The sequence below is a fragment of the Budorcas taxicolor genome, chromosome 5 (genome assembly GCF_023091745.1).
Source record: "Budorcas taxicolor isolate Tak-1 chromosome 5, Takin1.1, whole genome shotgun sequence".
Lineage (NCBI taxonomy): Eukaryota > Metazoa > Chordata > Mammalia > Artiodactyla > Bovidae > Budorcas > Budorcas taxicolor.
The window spans coordinates 101,145,909-101,163,176 of NC_068914.1; the positions used below are offsets into that span (position 1 = coordinate 101,145,909).

The following is a 17,268-nucleotide window of genomic DNA, read 5'->3' on the forward strand; positions in this document are numbered from 1 at the left end:
GTCTCTTTCAATTCTGGTTTCTTCGGTGTGTATGCCCAGCAGTGGGATTGCTGGGTTGTATGGCAGTTCTTTTTCCAATTTTTTAAGGAATCTCCACATTTTCTGTACTAGTTTGCATTCCCACCAACAGTGTAAGAGGGTTCCCATTTCTCCATACCCTCTCCAGCATTTATTGCTTGTAGACTTTTCGATAGCAGCCATTCTGACTGGCGTGAAATGAGTACTATTATTTCAACTGACATTTCCAATATAGTCTTCCTCAAACCTCAAAGGTAATTACCATCATGAATTTGGTGTTTATTATCCTAATAAAATCTTTAGTACTTTTCCTATATAGATACATATCCATAAATAGTATATGATACTTTCTGCTAGTTTTAATACTTTAAACAAAAGATATCAAACCACTATTCATATCTTCTGCAACTTATTTTTTTCACTTATTATGTTATTAAGTTTTACCCACATTAATATACATAGTTTAACTTTATTCATGTTAAGCATCAGATGGATAGACAGATAGGGAGATACTGAGACAGAGACAGATAGACTGACCATTGTATGAACATACTACAGTTTATCCATTCTCCTGTCTCCAATTTATCCTGATTCAAACAACAGAGCAGTTAAGATTCTCATACTAATCTTCTTGTGTACATGATATTAATGATATGCAGCTGAGAGTGCAAATGCATTTCAACTTCATCAAATATTTTCCAAATTGCTCACCAAACAATTTTACAAATTAACCCTTGCACCAGAAGTGTAGGATCGCCCCTTGATCTACAATTTCACTCTTTGTATTGGCTGGCTTTTTAATTTTTTGCAGTATGATGCATGTGAAATTGTGTCTCACTATGGTTTTACCTTGCTTTTCTCCAATTGCTAATTAAAAGGAGCATATTTTGAATGTTTATTGGCCATGCAGATTTTCTTTTCCTTTGTCCATTTTTCTGCCAAGATTTCTTTTGTTTATTAATTTCAAGGAGTTCTATTTCTTAACAATAAGAATTTGTGGTTACCTCTGATGCAAATATACCTCCCAACTGGCATCTTGTCTTTTGACCTATGTAAGGAATGTATTTTTTTATATTATTTATTTATTTGGCTTCATAATAAATGCAGTTGCCATCTATGGTCTCAGCTGCCACACGCTGGCTCTATTGTGGCACGTTGGGTTAGTTGCCCCATGGCATGTGGGATCTTAGTCCCCAGACCAGGGATTGAACCCACATCCCCTGTATTGCAAGGCAGATTCCCAACCACTGGACCACCAGGGAAGTCCCAAGGTACGTATTTGATGTAGCTGTGCTGTGCTCAGTCACTTAGTCACTCAGTCGTGTCTGATTCTGCAACCCTACGGACTGTAGCCCTCCAGGCTCCTCTGTCCTCGGGATTCTCCAGGCAAGAATGCTGGAGTGGGTTGCCAAGTCAGTGGATCTGGATGCCCTCCTCCAGGGGATCTTCCCGACCCAGGGATGGGACTCGCATGTCTTATGTCTCCTGATTGGCAGGCAAGTTCTTTACCACTAGTGCCACCTGGAAAGAATTTTAACTATAGTCAGACTTGATACTCTTCCTTTTATGATTGAGTGTTTGTGTGTATATCTTATATAAAAAGCCTTTCCTATCCTAAAGACATAATATATTCTCAAGGTTTTGACAGTTTTAAATTTCAGCTTTTCACATTTAGGTATTGGTTCCTCTGGAATTCATTTTTGTATGTGGGGTGGGGTAGGGATCTAATTTTAGCATATTCTTTAAGAAAAAGCTGTTGTTTTATCGCCGTTACTGAATCGTTTCCCTGCTACCTCATTATGACACTGCTGTCATACCGAGTTTCACACGCGCATCAGCTCCTCACTCTTCTTCACATCTGTCTGTCTTTACTCTGTGTACATTATTATAGTTTTACAGTAAATTTTAATGCTTGGGGAGGCAAGTTTTCCTCACCTTGTTCACTAAAATTCTCGTGGTTCTGCATGCCTTTCTGCTTTTCCAATTAAATTTAAAAACAAGCTTCCCAATTTGAATAAAATGCTGTTGGAATTCTAACTAGACTGGAAGCACATTGAACTCATAAATTATCTGGGGGGAAGTTGATACATCTATACTTTTCCTGATGTTCAAAAATTCCTGTTCCTGAATATTGTATCTTCTCACACTTACAAAAAACTTTCTTTAATGTCTTACAATAAAATTTTATAATTTTCTATGTGAAGATATTATATATCTTTTGTTAAATTTATTCCTAGATCAGTCCTGGGTGTTCTTTGGAAGAAAGGATGCTAAAGCTGAAACTCCAGTACTTTGACCACCTCATGCGAAGAGTTGACTCATTGGAAAAGACCCTGATGCTGGGAGGGATTGGGGGCAGGAGGAGAAGGGGACAACAGAGGATGAGATGGCTGGATGGCATCACCGACTAGATGGGCGTGAGTTTGAGTGAACTCCAGGAGTTGGTGATGAACAGGGAGGCCTGGCGTGCTGCAATTCATGGGGTCACAAAGAGTCGGACACGACTGAGCGACTAAACTGAACTGAACTGAGGTAGTTTATATTTTTGTTGTTGCTATTACAAATGGTAACATTTTAAGTCTCTATATGATGTCTGAGATTTCTTCAAAATAATTCAGGTTGGACTTTAGAATCATGTTAATGTTTTATGGATTCAAAAAATAAAATTATATCAATAAGGATGCAGGAGTGGGGGAAGATACCAAATTAAATACTAACAGGAAAAGAATGAGCCAAATTATACTTCAAATGAATAATGAAAACGTGAAAGTGAAAATCACTCAGTCGGGTCCAACTGTTTGCAGCCCCATGGACCATGGAATTCTCCTGGCCAGAATACTGGAGTGGGTAGCCAGTTCCCTTCTCCAGAGGATCTTTCCAACAAAGGGATCGAACCCAGGTCTCCTGCATTGCAGATGGATTCTTTACTAGCTGAGCCACCAGGAAAGCCCCAAATGAATAATAAAAGACACTGAATGGGAAGGAAAAATAACCCAATATTTAGAAGTTCTAAATATGTTTTCAGTTTAAAGACAAAAAGAACCACAAGTAAATATTGAACTCCAACAAGTAGATTGCTTTTTTTAAGTGCTATGGGTATAGGGGTTATACACATATGAAACATATTATGACATAAATGGTCTATAACTAATTGAATAAAATAAGACTCCATTAACCCATTCTTATGATAAATAAAAAATAAAGGGAATGAAAATTTCAACTTGTAAACATAGATGAAAGGATGGAGCTAAAAATCACCATTTGCAACCATCATAGTAAGAACTGATTTTAAAAGAATTATGAATAATTCTAAAATGAGTGGTAAAAGTTTGATGAGGAATGGGGAATATATATAATGTTGAAATATCCTGACAAATTACTTTTTTTTCAATATAAACATTTCTTTTAATGGAAAATACAATGTAAAAACTGTGCCAAAACTCAGAAGGTGTTTGGTGATAACTTTCTGTGTTTCTGAAATATGAAGATCATGATCTTTTTGATCATTGGTTTTACTTTTGCTATTTTGTACAAGTATTAGGTGTTTATATTTGCTGTGAAATCTCCAAGCTATGATATTTTTAAAAATTTATATTAGTGTATAAAATTTACTGATTAATTACATAGGAAAAAAATTAGCTTTATAGTGGAGAAACATGGCAGACTACTTTAACCAAGGGTTCAAACTTAACATCATCAGTACTGAGATTAACTTACATCTGTGCCTACTGATGGGATGCACTGAGAGGGACACAGTGATGCACTTCTATGTCATTTCTGCTAAAATGCATAACCTGCATCTGATCATGAGAATGGATCACATAATCCAAACTGGGGGACACTTTGCATAACTGGCCTGTACTCTCCCCTGGTGGCTCAGACAGTAAAGAATCCACCTGCAATGCAGGAGACCTGGGCTCAGTCCCTGAGTTGGGAAGATCCTCTGGAGAAAGGCATGGTAACCAACCCCAGTATTGTTGCCTGGAGAATCCGCATGGGCAAAGGAGCCTGGCAGGCTACAATCCATGGGGTAACAAAGAGTCGAACATGGCTGAGTGACTAAGTACACACACAGCACATACTCTTCAAAGGGCTTCCCTGGCAGCTCAGCTGGTCAAGAATCCACCTGCAAGGCAGAGACCCTGGTTCGATTCCTAAAGTCAGGAAGATCCCCTGGAGAAGGGATAGGCCACCCACTCCAGTATTCTTGGTCTTCCCTCGTGGCCCAGATAGTAAAGAATCTGCCTGCAATGTGGGAGACCTGGGTTCAATCCAGTCCATGGGGTCACAGTGTCAGACCTGACTGAGCAACTAAGCACAGCACAGCATACTCTTCAAAACTGTCAGAATCGTAGAAGATTCTTAAAAATTGTTACTGGAGTATAGTTGATCCACAACATTATTTTAGTTTCAGGTGTACAGCAAAGTGAATCTGTTATACATATACACATATCCACTGTTTTTTAGATTCTATTCCCATATAGGACATTACAGAGTATTGAGTAGAGCTCCCTGAGCTATATAGTCCTTATTAGTTCCTTATTTTATGTGTAGTAGTGTGTATGTGTCAATCTCATTCTTCTCATTTATCCCTCCCTCCCTTACCCCCTTGTAACCTTAAGATTATTCTCTACAACTGTAACTCTATTTCTGTTTTGTAGGTAAATTCATTTGTACCCTTTTTCTTAGATTCCACATATAAACAATATCATATTTCTCTTTCTCTGTCTGACTTACTTCACTCAATATGATGATCTCTAGGTTCATCAGTGTTGCTGCAAGTGGCATTATTTCACTCTTTTTATGGCTGAGTAATATTCCATTTTATATATATATATATGTACCATTTATGGCTAAGTAATACATGCAAAATCCTACTGTATAGCACCAGGAACTACATTCAATATCCTGTGATAAACCATAATGGAAAAGAATATGAAAAAGAAAGTATATATATATGTATAACTGAGTCACTTTGCTGTACAGCAGTAATTAGTACATTGTAATACAACTATACTTCAATAAAAAATAAATTTAAGAAAAAAGAAAGCAGTATGGAGATAAAGAAAATGGTCAAGAAAGTGGTGTAAAAAGCTAAATTCTCATTTATCCTAACAGGAAGTTAATAAAAAATGTTTAAAATTAATAAATCAAGAAATAACAGTATGAAGTATATTATTAAAATACACAGTGATATATACCAGAAGAAATAACCAAAAGTCGAAAGCACTCATCTCTGAGGAGCAGCAATGCAGGTGGGAAACAATTGTATTTTCATTTTTAAGCTTTTGAGTAATAACTGAATTTTTAACTAAGTATATATTACTTTTAAATTTAACTATATTAAATTAATAACTACATTACCTGTAAATTTTAAAAAATTAATAATCAATTCTTTTTACTTAATATAAATTTATTTATTTTAATTGGAGGCTTATTACTTTACAATATTGTATTGGTTTTGCCATAAAGGAGAAACATATCCAAAAACAGCTGGCTAATAGGAAGAAGATGAAATTAAACATTTATTAAAAGTACCAAAGTACAAACCCATTTCAAGTAAGAATTAACAGACCCACATTTCTCAATAGTCCCTAAGCAACAGTTGATCACAGCACAGAACAGCTATTCACTTACATAAGGAAATAACATCAAAACAAGCTGAACTATTTTTAGTCTACTCAGGAAGACTGATGCATTTTGGAAACATTGGCATCCAAAAATGGCTAAAATAGTAGAGATTTAGCACCTAAAGGGAGTAACCTTTGGATATCTATAACATCAACATATTGGTTCTCTGATGGTGTCAGATAAGTGGGTTTAAGCAAGAAAGTTGATTGCTAGAAAAATTATAGGTTATGCATTAGGATTAGCGAGACACCATCAATTTCAGATTTTTGTCTTCATTTCAAGGGCCATCAAACCATTTTTCTTTAGACTGCCTGGGCTGGTTTGGGCCAAGATCTAGTCAATATGTAGTCTGCCAGGGATGTAGGTAAATAAGATAGAGGGACAAAGAAAAACTGAGCATCCCAGCCAGCTGAATATCGAGTGCGGGGATGCACAGATGTCAGAGCGTGTTCCATGCAGTCGGTGACCAGGTTTAGGTTTGTGCTACAACTCAGCAGCCCTTGTTTCATGATATCGTGATCTGTAAACAAAAAGAAAAATGGTAGTTAGCAATCTTATGGTTTAGGGATTCCCTGGCAGCTCAGATGGTAAAGAGTCTGCCTGCAATTTGGGAGACCTGGGTTTGATCCCTGGGTTGGGAAAATCCCCTGGAGAAAGGAAATGGCAACTCACTCCAGTATTCTTGCCTGGAAAATCCCATGGACAGAGGAACCTGGCAGGCTACAGTCTGTGGGGTCACAAAGAGTTGGACACGACAGAGCAACTTCACTTTCACTTTCAACTTATTATTTATATTTCTAAGATCCTGTTGCACGCAGTCACAGAAGTCTAACTACATTTCAGTTCCACAAGAATTAGGCCTATCGGACCTATGCTTCCCAGTATAACAGCCACTAGCCACATGTAGCTAATGAGCACATAAAACATAGCTAGTATGACTGAAAGCTGAATTTTAAAATTTACTTAATTTTAAAGCTCAATTCTGTTATTGGAAATTTTTAAATATGTTTGGAACAATATAGGTATGTGAATCTACTTTTCAATTGGAAATTTTATAGCATCTTTATTGAGATAATTCACATTCATAAAAATCATCCGGGCTTCCCTGGTGGCTCAGAGGTTAAAGCATCTGCCTACAACGCGGGAGACCTGGGTTCGATCCCTGGGTCGGGAAGATCCCCTGGAGAAGGACATGGCAACCCACTCCAGTATTCTTGCCTGGAGAATCCGGAGGAGCTTGGTGGGCTACAGTCTACGGGGTCACAAAGACAAAAATCATCCATTTCAAGTATACAAATCAGGGCTTCCCTGGTGGTCCAGTGGTTAAGAATTTAGTTTGCTTGGATCCCTGGTCCAGGCAGATCCCACATGCCACAGGTAACTAAGCCTGGCCACCACAGCTACTGAGCCTGTGCTCTGGAGCTGGCAAGGCACAACTACTGAAGCCTGTGCACCTTGAGTCCGTGCTCTGCAACAGAAGAACCACGGCAATGAGAAGCCCACAGCACCCCAACCAGAAAGTATCCCTTGCTCACCGCTAAAGAGAAAGCCCATGCACAGCAAGGAAGACCCAGTGCAGCCAAAATAAATAAGTAGATAAAAATCTTTAAAAATCAGGTATACAAATCAGGGAGTTCCCTGGTGATCCAGTGGTTAGGATTCAGTGCTTTCACTGCTGTAACTTGGGTTCAGTCCCTGGTTAGGGAATTGACATCCCACAAGCCAAGTGACATAATCAAATAATAATAATAAATAAAAATAAAATAAAATATACAAATCAATGACTTTTAATTTGTCCAGAATTATGCAACCATCACCACAGTCTAAGTTTAAAACATTTTCATCATCCCAAAAAGAAGCCTTATACCCATTAGCAATCACTCTTCCATTTACAGCCAACCCACCCTTGCCCTAGACAAATGGTAATCTACTTTCTGTCTCTACAGATTGCCTTTTATGAATATTTCATATAAATAGAATTATAGATCGTGGTCTTTTGTGACTGGCTTCTTTCAGGGAGCAAAGTGTTCTCACAGTCCATCCATGTTCTGGCATGTATCAGTACTTCATTTCTTTTTATTGCCAAGTAATATTCCATTGTATGGCTCTACCACATTTTGTTTATCCATTCAACAGTTGATGGACATTTGAGTTGTTTCCACTCTGGGGCTATTATGAATAATGCTTCTGGCAACTATCAATTGTACTAATCCAAATACAGAAGTACTTCCTAGGAAAATTTAATATCCCAGTTGAGATGCGGAGAAGGCAATGGCACCCCACTCCAGTACTCTTGCCTGGAAAATCCCATGGACAGAGGAGCCTGGTGGGCTGCAGTCCATGGGGTCGCTAAGAGTTGGACATGACTGAAGTGACTTAGCAGCAGCAGCAGCAGTTGAGATATGCTGTAAATGTAAACTACACATCAACTTTCAAAGACAAATAGGGAAAAAATATAAAATATCTTATTAATAACTTTTATATTGATAATAAATGTTAAAAGATAGTATTTTGGATATATATATGGGGTTACCCTGCTTATTTAACTTATATGCAGAGTACATCATGAGAAACGCTGGGCTGGAAGAAACACAAGCTGGAATTAAGATTGCCGGGAGAAATATCAATCACCTCAGATATGCAGATGATACCACCCTTATGGCAGAAAGTGAAGAGGAGCTAAAAAGCCTCTTGATGAAAGTGAAAGAGGAGAGTGAAAAAGTTGGCTTAAAGCTCAACATTCAGAAAACGAAGAGCATGGCATCCAGTCCCATCACTCCATGGGAAATAGATGGGGAAACAGTGGAAACAGTGTCAGACTTTATTTTTGGGGGCTCCAAAATCACTGCAGATGGTGATTGCAGCCATGAAATTAAAAGACGCTTACTCCTTGGAAGAAAAGGTATGACCAACCTAGATAGTATATTCAAAAGCAGAGACATTACTTTGCCGACTAAGGTCCGTCGAGTCAAGGCTATGGTTTTTCCTGTGGTCATGTATGGATGTGAGAGTTGGACTGTGAAGAAGGCTGAGTGCCGAAGAATTGATGCTTTTGAACTGTGGTGTTGGAGAAGACTCTTGAGAGTCCCTTGGACTGCAAGGAGATCCAACCAATCCATTCTGAAGGAGATCAACCCTGGGACTTCTTTGAAAGGAATGATGCTAAAGCTGAAACTCCAGTACTTTGGCCACCTCATGAGAAGAGTTGACTCATTGGAAAAGACTATGATGCTGGGAGGGATTGGGGGCAGGAGGAGAAGGGGACGACAGAGGATGAGATGGCTGGATGGCATCACTGACTCGATGGACGTGAGTCTGAGTGAACCCCGGGAGATGGTGATGAACAGGGAGGCCTGGCGTGCTGCAATTCCTGGGGTCGCAGAGAGTCAGACACGACTGAGCTACTGAACTGAACTGAGGGACAAATAAATGAACAACTTCAACTCCTTTAAATCATTAAATACATATATCCCTCCTTTTACATAAAACCACTTCTTAGTAAATTCTCTTGTCCTTTGATTTCTATTGTCAAATATATGTACCCACAAGGGGAGACAAAGTCTCTAATAGTTTAATATTTTAGGTAGAGAAGAGCTCAGAAAAGCAGCTGCCCACCTGACTTGTTAGGAATTGTAGTTCCCTAGCTTTGTATTCTGAGAGGCCCTGAAGTTTTCTATCAGCCTTTCCTTGATCCAATTTCTCTCCCCTCTGTGGATAGCCACCCCCTTAAGCCTGATGTACCCAGAAGACAGGGCTGGAGGTCAGGAGTCTTCCATGTGCACATTCCCCTTCTCCTTTCTCTGTACTGAGATATCACCCAAAGTCAAGGCCAGGGCTACTGCTACCTGCCACGGGGCCTTTTTGTGAACGGGAAAAGAGAGCTGCTCCCTTTGGACTTGGCAAGCTGCTAAATTCTTTATGTGAAAAAAAGTACCGCTTCCCCAGGAAGGTGCACCCCACACTAGTATGCATGACTTTCTTCTACTTAAAGGACTGCCCTCCCGCTTCCCCCAAAACCGACCCTCCTCCACGCCATGAAATTGAACCTTCTCACTCCTGCAGGACTCCCATGGCCTGCACATGAGGTCCAGCCTCTGGGAATGGCCGACAGTGCCCTGCAAATCCTCTCCTAATCCACTCACCTCTCCCCACTATATGCACCCTCCCTCCTCTCACAATAAAATGTGGAGTTTGTAGCTAGGCTGTTACCCAAAGAGTAGATAATACTGAATGCTCAACTAAGCGGGCCTCCCACACCAGCCCCTTCAAACTGGGGAGAGGCACCCCCTCCTCCACACTTCCAACCACATAATACCTCCCTGGTGCTCAGGTGTCCAGGCCCATAGGGGACAAGGCAGGGCAAGCTCTGGCCTGAGGCTGCTTGTATGGCCTCTTCCTCAGCCACAACAGCCATCACCACACCGACTATGAAGGCACTGGAACCTTCCGGAACCTTCCCTCTTGTCTTAGGAAGGCTTTATTGAAGGTGATTTATTCTTAGAAGATTTCCCAATCTCTCTCTACCAACAGCCTTTGCCCTTTTCATGCAAGATTATCCATCATGCCATTAAAAGAAAAGCTCACAGGCATCAAACAACTTCTCTCCATAGGTCTCCTTAATATGCGCAGGGGTTTCTTTCCAGATTTGTTTCATTATCTCTGAGGACTTCTGCACATCTGTCATTGCTGTTCTGAAGTAGCCAGGTTCAACCATACTGACTTTCACCCCAAAATGTTGAAGCTCACGCCTAGGAGGGAAAAAAACCCTCAAGTTAATTCCTCTGATTGAAAGATACCACAATTTCAATGCTTTCAGAAAGAAAACAAAACAAAATAGTTATAAAAACACCTTTACTGAATATTTTAAAGGATAAAGAAATGGAGGAGAACAAAACAAAATTTTACACATCCCTAGGTGCAATAATTGGGAATGATTATACAAACTACCATAACCATTCAATTCCACATCCATTTATTTAACAGAGTTGTTCACTTTCAGCCATGTGCTATACACTGGAAAAATGAAGAATACAAGGAATAATAAGGAAAATGAATGTTTTTATGTGTCTACTGGGCCAAGTGTTTTGCATGCACAATCTCAGTAAATTAAGACTCTGCTCACCACCCCTGAAAAGCCCACAGTGAGTGAGTCTGATAAATAAGCAAATAATTGCAATACAAGTCAAAAGAGCTATAAAGGCAAGGTATTCAGGGGGCTACATAAGTAGAAAAGAAGATGTATATTTTCTGATGGAGTCAAAGAAGGCTTCAGTAAGGAGAAAATGTTTCAGTTGAGCCTCCAAGGATAAAGAGGAAATTTCCAAGTGAAGAAAGAGTGGAGTGGAATACCATACTGATGGAATTGCACACACAGAAGCAGCAGGCTGTGAAAAATTATAGTGTGTTCAAAGACTGCAAGAGACCATTAGTGGAATATGATGTGGGCATTAAATTGACAAGTCACTGGTCACTCCAGAATATTCAGGTTAGTTCAAAAAACATTTTCGAAAGTTCATCAGGGGGCTGTGTATGTATCAGGCACTATGCGAAGTGCTGCCTTCACCAAGTGAAGCAAGATGGCATTGTGCACCCTGTGAGATATTCTTTCAGTACTCCGGGACAGTGATGAGGGCTGCTCCCTGCTCTAGAGGTTGCAGCACCTTGCTAGAGAAGATGAAGCCCAAGCTAATGTCAAGGAGAAATGTTTGGAGCAGTGTTTCATAAGAATATAAAACACAAAGCATCGTGATCCTCTAAAGCAATGAATGGTTCTCAAAGCGTGGACCCCAGATCAATAGCATCAGCATCTGGGAGCTTGTTAGAATGCAGATTACTGAGCCCAAGTCTAAATTTACTAAATCAGAAACTTTGGGGATAAGAACCAACAATCTGTCCAAAGTAGCCTTCCAGGTGACTCTGAGGCATGCTAAAAGTTAAGAACCACTGCTCTAAAGGAAAACCCTCCCTTATCAAACCAAAGCCTAAAACCTTTCAAGTTAAAGCTTCAGAAAGCGATTCTCCAGGTACCTGTGTGTATTGGAGAAGAAGGAGGGGCTAGGCAAGCCAGGGGTGCTTTGGCCCTTTGCATTTCACTTCCCCTTGCAGCTTTCTCATATATTCCCAACACACCACATCTCCATCCCCTTTAAAACTCTAACTCAAATGGGGGACAAAACTTCCTTTTTCTGTTTATCCTTAGCATAATTAAGGCAAACTGGAATTTCCTACAGGAACTAAATAATGATTTAAAGGTTGGAAGGGCACGTCTTCGCTCTTGGCCTGGGAGTCCAAAAGGGATGAGCAGTGGTAAATCAGCAGGCAGCGGCCCCTCGGAGCTGGTCAAAATGTTGGATAGGCAGGAAGCCAGGAAAGATGCCTGCCATATAGTAACAACTCGTGTAATGTCCTTGGTTATTTCCCTACTCCTTTCCTAAGCAGATAATATGATATGCACATTGTATTAGATATATACCAGACATGGCATGCGGTAAGTTAAATGACTCCCAAACATATCAGGTCCTAATCCCTGAAACCTGTAAATGTTACCTTATGTGGCAAAGACTTTGCAAGTTTGATTGAGTTAAGGATCTTAAGCTAGGGAGACTGTGCCAGGTGCTCTGGGTGCATCCTAAATGCAATCACAACTGTCCTTATAAGAGAAGCATAGGTAGACCCAAAGACCAACAGAGGAAGAGAAGGCAAAGTGACCATAAAGGCAGAGGCTGATGTGGCCACAAGCCAAGGAATTCCAGCAGCCACCAGAAGCAGGAGGCAAGTAACAGATTCTCTCCTAGAGCCTTCAGAAGAACTTGGCCCTGTCAACAACTGACTTTGGCCCAGTGATGCTGATTTCAGACGTCTAGACTCCAGAACTGTGAGAGAATAAATGTGTGCTGTTGTAAGACACCATGCACCATAAATTACCTGTGGAAACTTACTACAACTGCCATAGGAAGTTAATTCATGGTGTTTGTAATATTCATAGCTTGTTTCTAAGAGAAACTGCCGCTAGAATCAGCCTCTGCTAAAGGAGAGTCTGTGCAGCACTATTCTGTACCGTGTGACTGCATCTTCGTGTCTACAGCTGGCATGACCAGGAAGGGTCCTTAATGGGAGAAGAGCCCTTCTTAGGACTGGACAGTGACTCAGCCTGTTATTACCAAGATGGCCATGGCAAATTACTGAACCTCTGTGCCTCAGTTTCCCTAGACATATAATGAGGATAAAAATAACTTCTTCCTCACTGGGTTGCTATGAAAATTAAATGATTTATTAGATGTAAAATACTCACAGCAGTGCCTAACAGATAGTAAGTGCAAAAATAAAAAATCACATCATGTAGTGTCATACAGAATACACACAAAAAATGATCTCAGGCCCAACAGGATTCTCTGGCTCAGAAGTTAAAATATGCAGGGAACTATAAAAAGTAGGAGCCACTGATAGAGGAGCAGGAAGCTGAAATGAGGTATTTTTAAAAGCCAGGAGGTAGAGGCACTGCCATTAGAGGGTTGTGGCAAACTAAAGTTATAAGAAAGAAAAGAAACCATTAGCTAAAGAGAAGATATACAGAACAATGGGATGAAATAAGTTAACTGGAAGCAGATGAGCACCAAAGAGTTGCTGTGAAGAGATGAGGACAGGAGGAAAGAGGTGATCCTCTCTCCAGAAATAAAATTTTACCAAGGATATATCGTGAGAGTTAGAATGTGGTGTGGTGAGAAGAGACAGAGACTTGGTCAAAACTCGCATCTGCCAGATCACCGTTGCTGCAGGTGAACTCTGAATAGATACCAAATCTGAGCCTCAGCGTTCTGCATAAAACAGACTAGCAACAATATCTAGTAAACAACAATATTTGATTATTATCTAATAAATAAAATCTAGTAAACATATCGGAGAAGGCAATGGCATCCCACTCCAGTACTCTTGCCTGGAGAATCCCGTGGATGGAGGAGCCTGGTGGGCTGCAGTCCATGGGGTCGCTAAGAGTCAGACGCGACTGAGCGACTTCGCTTTCACTTTTCACTTTCATGCATTGGAGAAGGAAATGGCAACCCACTCCAGGGTTCTTGCCTGGAGAATCCCAGGGACAGGGGAGCCTGGTGGGCTGCCATCTATGGGGTCGCACAGAGTCAGACACGACTGAAGCGACTTAGCAGCAGCAGCAGCAGTAAACATATCAGATTTTGGAAGTGATGAAATAAGATAACGTAGGTGAAAGTGACTAGTAGGTCGTGGTGACTAAGACATATTTAAGTGCTCAGTGGTTGCTTTTGTTTGTTTGGGGGTTTCTCTGCCACTTTATTTTTTTAATTGAGGGATAATTGCTTTATAGAATTTTGTGGCTTTCTGTCATACATCAAAAAGAATCAGCCATGTCCCCTCCTTCCCACATCTCCCTCCCATCTCCTTCCCCATCCCACTCTTCTAGATGGTTTTAACTTTAGAGTCTTACCTCAGAATATCTGAGAAGGCTTCCACTCCATACTTGGAACAACAGTAGACTGCTCCAAAGAAAGCAATTCTCCCCAGAATGCTGGAGACATTGACAATTCTCCCCTGTGCTCTCCTTACCAGGGGGAGCATGCTCAGGGTCACCTCTATCACACCAATGAGGTTCACCCTAAGGGTATCCCTGTAGGTCTCAATCTTCACCCACTCAGCATAGCCATGTGAGTGAAAGATGCCTGCATTGTTGACCAGACCCCAGAGCCCTAAAACAATAAAAATCAAAGCAGGAGTTTAGTTTCAGACAAAAATGACAGACTTCTACCTTGATCAATCTTTCTGTTGAAAACAGCTAAAAATGCTAGACAAAATATACTTTTTCAATCTTAAACAAATCAGAATATGTATTTTCAATCTTAAACACATCTATCAGTAAGGAAATAAAAGAAGGTCAAGCCAAAAACAAAGAGAAGGCAGGAATCCAGGGAGGATAAACAGAACCCTAATGATAGCTTTTGATTTGAGGGAATTTGCCAAACAGTGTGAACTGAACTTCAGTATTTATAGCATCAAAAAATATACACAATTAGAAGATATGAAGTCCAAGGCCCACTAAGGTAGGGAGTCTAGTAAAAAGACTCTTTCTGGATTAAATGGCTATATTATCACTTTCAGGGTGAAACAGAAAGTACTTCCAAAGGACTGAAAGTATATCTTCTTGTCTTGAGCTCTGGAGTTGGAGGGAGAAGAAAAGAATCAGTCTCAAGGACCAAAATGAAAAGCAGATTTGGTGACGATGAGACAATAAGAGTTCTCCTTTAGATTTGGTGAGTTTGAGCTTCCAGGAGAATTTCCAGTTGATAAAACCAGCAAGTAGTTGGAAATTCAGGTGTGATGAACAAGAAACAATTTAGAAATCAAGGGCATAAAGGTAATAGATTAAACTATGCGTAAATGAGATCCATTCAACACCTGTTGAGCCCTCAACATGTATCAGACAATATGTTACCAACTGGGAACACAGTGATGGTTAACAGAGACCCATGTCCTTGAGCACACTCTCTAACAGGTGGGAAAACATGAACAATAATAATGACAGTACAGTAGAAATAAACCACCATGTACAGCACAGAGGCTGTAACTAACCATAACTTCTGCCTCTGGAGTCAAGAACATCCTCAGGTAGGAGTAATATTTTAAAATCAGTTTCCTAATTTAAAGCAAATTTAAAAAAATAAACATTCTTCAATCCAAAAAAATAATTTTATTACTATTTTAGAACTCATTGGATGAATAGATATCTAGGAGGTCCAATTATCAGGACCTAAAGAACCATAAAACAAGGAGAGAAAGAAGAAAGGGATCAAAGAGGATTTGGATAATATCCAGCGAAAATGAACTTTAGAAAAGTGGATTTATCCATAATTGCCAAAAAATTTAACAACCAAGATGTCCTTCAGTAAGTGAATGGATAAACAAACTGTAGTATATACAGTGGAATATTATTCAGGAATAAAATTAAATGAGTACTCAAGCCACAGAAAAACACAGAGGGACCTTAAGTGCATATTGTTAAATGAAAGAAGCCAGTCTAAAAAGCTACATCCAATATGATTCCAATCGCATGACATCTGAGAAAACGTAAAACTATGGAAAGAGTGGGGACAACAGAGGACAAGATGGTTGGATGGCATCACTGAGTTTGAGCAAGGAGATGGTGAAGGACAGGGAAGCCTGGCATGCTGAAACCCATGGGGTGGCAAAGAGCTGGACACAAATGAGTAACGGCACAACAGCCACATGGAAAGAGTAGAAGGCTGCACAGTTGCCAGGATTTGAGAGGAGTGGGGGAGAGCAGAGGAGGTGAATAGGTGGAGCCAAAGGAGTTTTAGGACACTGAACGTATTCTGCATCATACTGTAATGGTAAATACAGGATATTTTACATTCGGCAAAACCTATAGAACCATACAACACAAAGTGGATCCTAATGTAAACTATAGACTTTCATTAATGCTAATGCATCAGTATCAGTTTATCAATGTAATAAATGTACCACACCAATGCAAGATGTTACTAATAGGAGAAACTATAAGAGGGGGGTTGCATATGGGAACTCTGTGCTTTCCAACTTTTCTGTAAATCTATCACTGCTCTAAGGAATACAGCCTATTAATTAGAAAAAATAAAATGAAAACTTATTTTAAAAAAAGAAGATGATCAAAGTCTGGCTTCAAAGAATGTCTGTATTTTAGATGGTAGCCAAGGGAAGAAGAAGCAGATCCTTAAGAACACCTTGAAAATTCTTCAAACATAAAGAATTGTGAAGAAAAGAATTGTGGTTGTAAATACTTCACTTGCAAGGTGAGATAACAGCCTGAAATCTACTGGGTTCATTATTCAATGCAAACATTGTTAAGGAAAAAAAACACCGCCAAAGATCACAACTGTCTTTCAAATGACAAAGCCAGTCTTTCAAGCCCTGTTTTTGAGATTGTATATGTGTAATATATATGCACATAAAATGTTAACATCTTCATGCCTGAGTAAATGAAAGGAGAAAAAACTTCCCCATACCTCTGTCCCCAACACGCTCCTTCACCCACTCAGTGGCCGCAGCAATGCTCTCTGTCTTGGTGACGTCTAGAATCACTGTCTGCAGCCTGTCTGATGTCTGGTTCCTCAGCTGCTCGGCCCCCTGCTCTGTCAGACACCCAGCCAGGACCTTCAAGCCTCGCAGGTCCAGCTGCCTGGCCAGCTGGTTCCCGAAGCCTGAGTCACAGCCCGTGATGAAGACAAACTTGTCCCGGAGGTGACTCACCACCTGCCTCTCCCGGTACCAGCGCAGGAGGTAGTACAGGACCACGAGGACCACCAGGTACAGCCACATGGTGAGAGGACCTCCTTCAAAAGAAAAAGAACAGCTTTCATTTTATTCCTTCCTTTTTTGTTTAACCAGTATTTACTATGTGCCAACCATCGCACTATTTGCTAGGACTCTGTATTAACTAACACATGGTCCTACCCTCTAGCCACAGTCTAGAGAGGGGAATCAGGGAAGTAACCAAACAACTGCATTGCAATTGTGGTAGATGCCAAACAGAAATATACACAGTCTGATGGAGCTATAAAGGAGAGTGACCCACTACCTGCTAAGTTAGACCTAGCT

The 17,268-nt window shown here is 40.2% G+C and overlaps 1 protein-coding gene across 1 annotated transcript; it reads right to left on the reverse strand.

Moving 5' to 3' along the window:
* Positions 1-5,951: 5,951 nt before the first annotated feature.
* On the reverse strand, positions 5,952-16,989 carry LOC128048794 (17-beta-hydroxysteroid dehydrogenase type 6). The gene is made up of 4 exons (XM_052641219.1): positions 16,677-16,989; positions 14,108-14,366; positions 10,234-10,397; positions 5,952-6,169 (listed from the first exon to the last, which is right to left on the reverse strand). The coding sequence occupies exons 1-4, from the start codon at positions 16,987-16,989 to the stop codon at positions 5,952-5,954; spliced, it is 954 nt and encodes a 317-aa protein (XP_052497179.1).
* Between the last annotated feature and the right edge of the window lie 279 nt (positions 16,990-17,268).

What these genes read in the sequence shown, in the direction of transcription:
- LOC128048794 (XM_052641219.1), bottom strand. Translation starts at nt 16,989, where the DNA reads ATGTGGCTGTACCTGGTGGTCCTCGTGGTCCTGTACTACCTCCTGCGC. An exon ending in GGAGCGTGTTGGGGACAGAG is followed by an intron (nt 14,367 to 16,676) that starts GTATGGGGAAGT and finishes TTATTGTTTTAG; the next exon opens with GGCTCTGGGGTCTGGTCAAC. An exon ending in GCCTTCTCAGATATTCTGAG is followed by an intron (nt 10,398 to 14,107) that starts GTAAGACTCTAA and finishes TTTCCCTCCTAG; the next exon opens with GCGTGAGCTTCAACATTTTG.